The 10,703-nt window shown below is 42.9% G+C and overlaps 1 protein-coding gene across 1 annotated transcript; it reads right to left on the bottom strand.

Annotated features, from left to right (window-relative positions):
• Positions 1-6,702: 6,702 nt before the first annotated feature.
• Positions 6,703-9,245, bottom strand: gpr26 (G protein-coupled receptor 26; the record flags this gene model as incomplete). The annotated part of the gene is made up of 3 exons (XM_084461385.1): positions 6,703-6,934; positions 7,675-7,788; positions 8,575-9,245. 3 exons carry the CDS (start codon positions 9,243-9,245, stop codon positions 6,703-6,705), a joined length of 1,017 nt encoding a protein of 338 aa, XP_084317511.1.
• Between the last annotated feature and the right edge of the window lie 1,458 nt (positions 9,246-10,703).

Below are 10,703 nucleotides of genomic sequence, written 5' to 3'. Positions count from 1 at the left end.
AGCTTTCTCAGCTGCAGGCACAGTTGGTAAACAATATCAACTAACACATTAACATTAAGAATTTCATTAAAAATACACAATTGCTCTTGGGATCTAGAGAAAAACAGTCTTGATGCAAATAGTCTCACCCTGCATTACCATGCAAATGACAACTTGCTGGCTTATCTTAGACGTGCCTACTCTGAATTGTAATTAGACAAAAAGAGTCTAAAAGAGAGGAGATTTATGTAATCTATTTTTTAAAGAGGCAATCAGGATTCCCCAGACACTTCTGTTGTTTGACACCTCGGGGTGTGACTCACCAGGTTTCGACAATTCCACCTCTGGAGTTTTGGTGAGGTGTACAGTAAGGCAAGGCAAGGCAAGGCAGTTTAAACTCTGCAGTGCTTTGGTGTGGGTTTTTCAATGATTAGTGGTTCAGGCAGTAAGTCCTCTGCAAAGAGCGAGGACATTTGTGTGCATGCGTTGTGTGTGTGTAAGGGCCTACAAAGAAAAACTTGACATGATGCATTAGTGTTTGAGCCTTGCGTGTCCACAGGCACTGCCAGTCTTCATCGGGGGCACAGCTTGGCCTTTAAGCACCCAGCCGTTTGTTTTTTCAAGTGATTCCCTTTTGAAGACATTCCTCCTGACAAGGCTTGTGTGTGTTGCCGTGTGTAATAGAGGCTCTCTCTAATGGCAGTCTTACTTGCTCTTCTAGTTTGAGTGAACAGCTTGTGTTTTTGTTAGCTGTAGTATAGAGTAAAATGCTTGACGCATAAAACGGAGGGCGGAGAGGGCATATCATCTCACCAGCTGGAGGATTGCTGCAAGATATCTCTTTGAGTGAGTGTAATGTTTCAATGGGCACATCAGATGCACAAGGCCATTACTCAGAGGCTGCCCATTGACTTATTCATTCCAGCAGGCCTCAAATCCAGCAATTAGAGTCTGCTGTGGCCTCGGGGGACTCTCGGGAACCACCTTTTGGCCTCTCACTTGCGTGTAGAAAAACAAAATGCTTCACTATCTATCTCTTACCCTGACTCGGGCTTGTATCCACTGGGCCAACAGACCCTCGCAACCCCTGACCCTTACAGTATGTACAGTATGTGTATGATCTAGCACTGTGACTGCTGTGCTGAAGTCACTTGTTCCTTTAGAGTGCTTTAGTGACGATAACTGGGATGTATCCGTTTACTTACTCTAAGTCACTTGGGATGAAAGTGATCTGCTAAATGATTTAAATGTAAAATTAACTTTAGGAGCAGCTGCCATGTGGGATAATGCCATCGGTGCAGGGTTACAGTACAAAAAACAAATTGAAATTGTTAATAGACGATGCTGGTACTATATTGTACAATGAAACTCATCAGCAACTGAAGGACGAGAGCTTATTGTCTCCAAGAAGAAAAACATAGATGAGTGGTGTTTACTTACAGTACCAGTGGAAAGACATGCAACCCTCACGATGCACCATAAATATGTTCAGAGTGATTTTTATGGCAAATATGACATCACTGCTTAAAGGGAGAATTGATCACAATACAAATATTTATTTAGATCCATATATACTACATTTAAGTAAGTCAAGTTTATTTATAAAGCGCTTTTCTCAGACATGGTCACAAAGTGCTTCACAGAGAAGATAAAAACAAAGGTGCAAAGCAGCAGAGCGTAAAACACTACCCCGCATAACAACACAACAAAAATAAAACGGGACAAAAACATGCATCAAAGAGAGCAGAATACTGTACATAACATAGAATGCAGAGCTGGCAAGTTACAGAAATGCCTGCTTAAACAGATGGGTCCGTAGGGATGGAGGCAGAGCGTTCCATAGCCTGGGGGCTACAGCCTCAAAAGCTCGATCACCACGGGACTTAAAGCGGGTATGAGGGATAGTTAACAGGTTAAAGGGATATTCTGGAATTTTTGAACTAGGGCCTCATTTTCGACTTACCTATGATGTTTTTGACTGAGATCATTTTCAGTTAATTCCATGCTGTAGATAGTAGACAGGCTGCGTTTACATGGACAGTTTAATTCCCTTTTCCTTCGGAATGAAAGCCCAATCCTATTAAAAGTGATCATGTAAACCCCTAAATCGGAATGAAAATGGCCAATGCGATTGAAAATCGAATCCGATGTAAGGGGCTATGGCTGTTGCTCTCATCTCTGGGGCATCACTGTACATCCCCCCGAGATGAGTGGTAAATGACCCGCTACCGTTAGCAGGTCCCGTCACAATCCCTTCTCCTCCTCAACAGACAAAGTGTAGGCCTAAGCAGTAAAAGGTTTTGGTCGTACTGCTGCTTTACGAACAGAAGCAAAATTAGTCAGAAAAAGGCACTAATAATGTGGTGAACCATCTTGCTGCTATCCGGAACAAGGACTACAGTGTTTTCCTCCGGTAAACGTAAACCCCTGTCCAATCAGAAGCCTTCCCAGCCCCAAACCTTATGCGGACCCGAATAAATGCAATTAAAAGTCTCCCATGTAAACCCTCATTCGGAATGACTATTTCCCATGTAAACTCGCAGGAAAAACTTTCATTCAGAATCGGATTATTTCATTCTGAATGAAAAGCCTTCATGTAACCGCAGCCACTGGTGGCTAAGGCTAGTGCAACACAATGAAGTCACGTTATCCTGTCCAAAAAACACCCCCAAACACCCAACGCACAACCAAAACCAAATAAAATATGAGTTGAAGTCTCTCGGGAATTCTGTTGTGTTTATTTACCATCCGTTTTGAATGACAAACTATTGTGTAATCCGTTCTGGTTTGGGGACCTATATTTCTGTCGCTCGTGCTGCATTTTGTTGACATTGACAAGCGCTGGCTCCAGGCTGGCTCTAGCCAGATCTAACTGAGTGTTACTCCATCTGCAGACTCACAGACAGAAATATAAGTTCCACAAACCAGAACGGATTACGCAATAGTTTGAATTCAAAACTGATCAAAGGTGTTTCACACCTCAGACAGGCAGGCGATGGGACTGGGAACAGTGTAATACTGTAGCTGCCCACAAACACTGCCCCACTAGACTACCTGTCACTATCTGTCATTATGATGGCTGTCAGTGAGGTTATTGGGACAGATGGACAGTAGACCAGTAGACAGTAGGCCTACAAGTACAGTTTGAAATGAAAGTTTATTATAGATAGATACTGTAGCTATAGCTAACATCATTACCTTGTTAAAGCAAGTAAAACATGGAATAATTAATAACTAAAGGCAGCATTCATAATTCCTTAATGACAACTAGCCTGTTTTAATGTGTTGTCAACTGACATAACATTGATTATTGACATGGTTCAACTATAGGAGTCCTAATAGGAGACAAACAACTTCTGTCTTTATTGACATAAGCGTGTCATTTATTTTTCGGCTGTTCACTGTACCTCACTGGACCATCACTGTACCTCATCATTAATACATTTTCCATTACAGTACAGTCATTTATCAGACACTTTTATCCATAGTAACTTACAATAATTGCATTTAACGTAGGTAGTCAGTGTACTACTACTAGTCAGAATTCACAAGTGCGAAGTGCGTCTCCTTTCTAAACAAGTGATCAAGGTCTTGGTAAACAGTTTGGTTTTGAAGGCTGATTTGAAGAAGTCCAGTAAGCATTTCCTGCCATATTTGGGATTGTTCTTTTTAATTATACCTTCTTTACATTAGCCTAATCTACTGTATGTTATATTGATCTAACCCTACCATTGATAACATGTTTGCTGACATGCCTGTATTTAAAATGCACACAGTTCTTATGTGACATGATCGACTGTGACAGGTTCAAGTTAACTGTGTGGTCAGCTTGCAACCATGGCGCTGTTGGACTGTTTGTGCCACAGGGTTCTCTAATGGTGTTTTCCCACCACTTTTTACTGCTCAACTTGACTCGACTCGACTCTATTCCACTGCAGATAGTTAGGGAGTTCAGGCGCCACACGTGTCAACGTCAATGCGAGCTCCAGAATTCACCAAAAAGGAAATGTACGTTTTTGCTCATTTTAACATATCGGATGTCAGATGAAAAACAATTTTTTTTCATCAGTTTTCATCAGAAAACTGCAGTCAGGCCAGCCGTCAATTCGGTATTGCACGTCATGCGGGCCTCCGTCTATTCCCCTTTGCGCATACACTAGCGTTATTACGGTATAACGTTTTTTCCCTTGGAAGAACAGAGGTTTGCCGCCATCGAGTGCATTTACTGTACTTAGTGGAGTCAACTAACTATGGTTTGATTAAGGAAGTCAAAAAGCAGCAAAGGAGGACTCACACACAAAAATATAACCAGACAAAAACCAGTAGGGATCAATCACAAACGTTTCAGTCCACAGGGACTGTCGTCAGTGCAACTGCTTTGATTAAGGAAGTGAAAGGACCTTCTGATGTGGCATTTTGAAATAAAGGAAAAAGAAATTAGACCGCACACTCAAGCGCTCGATGCTGAGTGATTTAATCAAACAGATTTCGGCCCAGTGGCCTTTGTCAGTCTTACTGCACCCATGGATGACACACCTTAAATAGTGCACTCCCTTAATTAACTAGTGACGTCAGGGGGCAGGTTATGCAATTCCACATTACCAGATGAAAACAGTATCATAGACTTCATTAGATTTACAAATGCAGTTGTACAATACAATGCATAATCAACTATGATAATAAATAGTGAAAAAGAAAAATATCGCCTCGCGCGCCCGCATTAAATGTCCCTGCCAAAGTTCAAATCAAAAATACACCCTTGGTTAGCACAGTCTTTCAACTAGCATAGGACAGTGATCTGGGCAGCATTCGTGTTTAATGTTAATTGTGTACTGTATCTTGACACCATACCAAAGTTAAATATACACAATAGCAACTTGGAAGCTTGCCCTTTTAGCTAGGGATTGTTTGTATCTTTTTATTTCAATTTTATTTTAAATCACGACTTTCATTATGTTTGCTTTTCACCTACAATACTCCACCGGTGAGGTGTCATGCCATGTCACACCACTCCACCCACCTACAGTAGGTAGGGAACCAGGGAGAAGAATGTTCTCCAAGGATGTTCTCTAAGTAGTTCACCCTTATGTTCTATGAGAGGGTCACCCACCCTCCCTCAGTACAGTTAGAGCTGTCTGCTCTGTTAAGAAAGTCTTCTGACAATTCTTTTCTCTCAACCATGCAATTATGAAAGCCCTTAACTCTCAACTCCTTCCTAATGTGAAACCCCAAGAGAATGGTTTTAATCATTTCCGTTGGGCAGTGGTGGGCGGAACACGTTTTAAACTATTCTTTAAACTAATTGTCTCTGTTCTGTTCTCCCCTCTGTGGGTGTAAAATTATAATGTTCAGATTTGACAGCTTTGCCCTTTGTAGAGATAAAGGAAAGAAATATGTTTGAGGTCCCAAGCAGTTTTCACGAGGCTAGTCATACTCTCAATTATGGATATAACTTTATGTTAAGCAGCTGTATAGTGCCCATAGGCCGGTTTGTACTGTAAATGGGCACATGCCATTGTTCCATTTCTTAAGCTCAGTGAAAACCTCATGCAGAGAGGGTAATGTACTGGACAAAATTAATAAATGACTTTTAAAATGACCAGCATTTATTTAAATAAGAACAACTATATTCAGCAAAATGTTACACAACTGCTTTAAAGGAAATAAATATACTTTCTTGTCCAATAAGGCTTTGTACGCTCACAGAAACTGTAATTAAAAGAAAACGCTGGACCCTGATTGCCAACATCGCCAACATTTTTAATGACTACAGTTCCCTTTTACCATGTTGACTTCTCTCTAGAGGTGCTGTAGTCATATTGAAACTGTCACAGACAGATAAGCAGCATCAATCACATGATACAATCATTAACATTAATAACAGCTGCTATCACTTTAAAAGACACAATTACCCTGTTTTATGCATGATACATGTGATGGTGCCCCACCATAATATATATAAAGTCTCATGCTTACAGTACAGCACAATATTCAATGTCAGTGACTCTGCCTAAAAAACACAACCACTATCATAACACTGTGCTACTTGTCAGTCAGATAATATTGTATTTATAATTCAGTCAGTTCATTAATCTGAAAGGAATTCACTGTTTTGTATTTCAGCCTTGCAGCTACAGTTTATTAAAACAACTGGACCATGGTCACCATAGGTGACTGCTCACCATCCTCATAGTGGTATAGTTAATTCAAAGAGCCACTTTCCTCTATGAAAGTTACTATAGTAAAAATATGATCAGTGATATCACAAATATATGCTACAAACATCTGCAGCATGTACTGAAGACTGAAAGTCACATGTGCTACAACCTGACACCAATCCCTCTAAGTACTCTATTTGGTTGCAAATAAAGCAATTAAGAAAAAAATAAAACACTTGTGCAACATTAAGCAATATCAATAACTAACACACTGAATTAACAGTGTTATTCAAGGTCCACATGACCTTATTAGCAAATATTTCCATTCATCTCTAACCAATGAGTGACATCATGACAAGTACAATATCGCTCACAGTCCTACACCATGTAATATCACTTACACAGGGCTAGTCACACCAACAGATCAACACTATAATAGAAGGTCTTCAACATGGAGAAGAAGCAGCATTTTCCTGTCATGTGTCTGGATCCGGTCAGACAGTACCAAAGAGGACCCAGGACTTATATAATATAGGGCTGTAGGCTACAGCAACAGAGACAATTGTCATTCGTCACTTTTGGTGGCGTTGCCCCTTCCGTTCTCTGCACTGCGAGCTGAGGAGTCGAGGGAGTTCCTCTTCAAGATCTTATTGGCTAGGTTGCTGCAGGTTTTCCTGTACTGGTGACGCAGGAGGGAGTAGATGAATGGATCACACGCAGCTTTGCTATAGGCCAGACACTTGGAGGCCACGCCCCAGTCAGGGCTGATTGGTCCTGGTGTGAAGAGCTCCACAATTCTACCATGACGGAAACATAACAAATGACATTAGAAGCAAAACATGTTGTACATGCAAAATCATACAACCACACATATAACAGTAGTGAATACAAGAGTATATGGGATCCCTAGTGTCCTGAGGTAGCCATTTAATACGTTTGTAAAATGTCAACTTTTCGCTTCACTGAAACGCCATGGGGTGATGTGGATTCACTGGTGCCACCCCCTCTCCACCACCACCGTCATAGTGACCATGTTATTCCTACTACAGTATATAAATCATGTTATGCTATAAGATTATTGTGTTTAGAATATCAACATTGATGACTAATCTACTGTGTATTCATAGCCAACATTCACAGAAAATATCAAAGGGGACTTTGAAATACAGTAAGGGGGATATGTTCAGATCAGCCGTCATGGACATTACCCTCTGTGAGCGCTGGGAGCTTTTAGCCAGAGTTAATGAGCATGCTGGCCTCTGACTCATTGATGCCTTCTAACACCCCCACCCCTAGCTCTGATTCCCTCAGTCGTGTACAGAAATTAATAAAATGTGATAGCTTCATACTGCATGCCGATTGGCTAGTTTTAATGTTTGGCAGGCGCATTGGGTTCCGTTCACCCACACAATCCCAATAAATTTGGAGATCACACTTGAGTTCTCGAGGTGTCCCAAGATCTCTAAAAATATCTCCAGGAATGCTCGGAGGCAAAGGGTTTGAATGTCGGTTGGAAGTTTGACGTGTCATTTCTCACCTGGTGATGACGTAGGGCGCGAAGCACACCACGAAGGTTCCGATGAAGGTGCTGATCTTCCTGGTGGCCCTCTGCCTCCGCCTCCTCTGCTCGTCCAGGCAGCGCTGGCGCACGCTGGCGGAAGACCAAGGCCTCATTATCACCTCAGGGGTAAGCAGAGGCAGGGGCACGGGCCCACTGACCACAGCCAATCAGGGGAAAGCAGAGCCAGGGGCACGGGCCCACTGACCACAGCCACTCGGGTGCAATGAAGGGTAATGGAGCAGAGACTATGTGGCCATGGACACTATCACAGCATGAGTCAATGGGAATCAAATCTTCACGCTGTTTAGACAGCTATTAATGGTGTAGATTCATTCCAGTGTGTTCATGATAGGCACCGTGCGACACTTAATGCAATTTTATCTTGCTGCTGTCTTGGGTGTAAAATTTGGATCTTGCATCTACTGTATCCGTGGCAAATATTAGCCTATTGTCTTGGAGTGGGATCAGTGGTGGTTCTAGGGGGTGGCAAGGAAAAAGGCCTTGCCACTCCAGTTGCCACCCTATTTGTATGGGGGAGATAACCTCCCCCTCCAGGCACCCTTTTGCCACCCCAGGTAAAACTTGCTAAACCGCTACTAGAGTGGGATCAAATGAGGTGAATACTATTAGGCCTACCTGCATGCAATTTTCAGCTCATGAATATAAAATACTAACCTGTATCACCATATATCAAACTAATTAGGCAGGAATATAGTTCTCAGTTTCACAGCTGAGATCAGGCACTGGACCAAAACTGTGTGACTGAAATAAAATTTCCGGTCCTCTAGGGCCTTGATATCTTGTTAATATTATTCAGTATGTTGCACTGAAATATTGACGCACGGCATACCGTACTTAGAATGGCCAAGATCTTACCTTGGGTGAATGTCGACAAGCAGCACCAGAGTCTGCATAGTGATCACGTCGATGCGCTTACAGTGAAACCTCGCCACTTTCAACACCTTCAGGTACGTCACACACAGCACGATTAGGCTCAGGAGAAAGGTGAAGGAGTGCAAGACCACCGTGAAGATGATAAACTGCGTCCGGCCGCCGTTTGCTCTGGCACTGCAGAGCGTACACGACGCGTAAAGGTGGTGGTATCCGACCCAGGAGAGGCAGGTGGCCACCGTTGAAAAACAGAGCGAATGTGTCCACGTGTATCCCAGCGCTAGCACGGCGTCCCGGTGTCGTATTCTGGAGTGGTAGCTCAGCGGGAAAACCACAGCCACCCATCTGTCGATACTCAAAGCTGCCATACTCAGCATGGAGTTCGTCGTGAGAAAAGTGTCCAGGAAGCCCACTATTTGGCAGTAACCCCTTCCGCCGGGATGTCCCTTGTTGATGAGCCCGACCAGAGTTAGCGGCATGTTGGACACAGTTAGTAGCAGGTTGCAGAACGTCAGGTTGAGGATGAAAAGCCCCGGTACCTGCTTCCGGATCTCCGGACTGTAGAGAAAGCAGATCAGCACCACGCCGTTGGACAGCAACGACACTACGATGGTGCCCACTACAAGTGCGGATATAGCTATGTCCACTACGTGCATGGTGCGTGCGTCCCGCTCAAATATCCGGAATTATGAATAGTCTACCCACCGTCCGGTCACGAATTGGCATCGTGCTGGAACCTACGGTGTCAAATACAACGCATCGCTAGGCTGGTCCTCCTTTGAGACGCCGAATGACTTCTTGCCGTGGGACGGACGACAGAGCTTATGCCTATCGGGACATCAGGCGGACCCAGGCTTTTGAGAATGCGAGATCAATTATGATTAGATTCCGATTGTAAATGTGTTTGAGCCGCAGCCTAGTGTGGGTTTCAAGCCTATTAATTCCCTTGCCACCGCTCGCGAAAGGATCCCTCGCTGCGCAATTGCGCAGTGAACTGATGGGCAGCGTTGCAAACGCGCAGCACGCTGTCTGTCTAGCTCTCCGGGGGTGTGTATGGCATTCTCCCTGTCTGTATCCCCCCTCTCCCTCACTCGTCTTCATGTTACCATATAGTACAAATTACATTAGGCCTGCCTAGATAAGATGAACTTTAATAAGAATATACAGAAGAGTACAGTATATAGCCCTATAGATACAATGTATAAAATACAGAATATACATACCGTACATACAATCTATATACTGTACCTACAATATACATACACAAGTAAAAAGTGGTGTAAAGTGATATATATAAGAATATAAAATAGAATAACTTGTGACATAATCAGTAGTTTGAGTTTGAGTTTAAGTTTATTTAATTTACAATCGCAGTTTACACTGAAAAATATTGCAGAATTTACAAAAGTAGTTAATCTAAAAGGATACACATATTAAAAGACTAACTAACTAAATAAATAAATAAATAAAATACAATAAAAACTGACATTACACATTATCACAAAAAAGACCATCCAGACATAAAACGCAAAAACGTCACAGTATACACAGAGATCTATACACAGACTCACACATCACAGACAGGACAAGACCAGGGGACGATTATATAAACTTATTATAAAGTCTGACAGCTGTGGGCAGGGTTGATGTCCTCAGACGTTTCATCCGGCAAGGCAAGTCTGTGATGTTATTCCCTTTTCTGAGCAGTCTCTCTGTTTTCAGCTCTGTTTTGAGGGAGCAGGTCATGGAGTGCATGCTAGTGGTGGTGCATTTCTTTGACCAGCTGGATGGCAGCTTGTCCTGATCTGGAGGGAGGGGAGCTGCAGGGCAGGTGTGCGGCCTCTGGATGATCCTGAGGGCCCTTTTCTGGACCCTCTCCAGTAGTGCAGCCTGGTTGTTTGTACACCCCAGTAAGTCAGTCATTAAAAACAGCTACAAATAGAGGCAGGGATGTGCAAAACCAGGACTTTTAACTGCCCATACCAGGGCAGAGAACACATTTTCAGCGCTTTTTGAAACGCATTCCATGAAGTTGGGGCATCAAAAGAAAAAGTTGATTTCCCAAGTTCTGTCTGGACATGAGGGATTTTAAGAAGCAGCAAGTCACCTAAGCG

The sequence above is a fragment of the Borostomias antarcticus genome (genome assembly GCF_949987555.1).
Source record: "Borostomias antarcticus genome assembly, chromosome: 2".
NCBI classification, from domain to species: domain Eukaryota; kingdom Metazoa; phylum Chordata; class Actinopteri; order Stomiiformes; family Stomiidae; genus Borostomias; species Borostomias antarcticus.
Note: the sequence above shows the minus strand (reverse complement) of the source record. Positions and strands in the feature narration are given on the sequence as shown.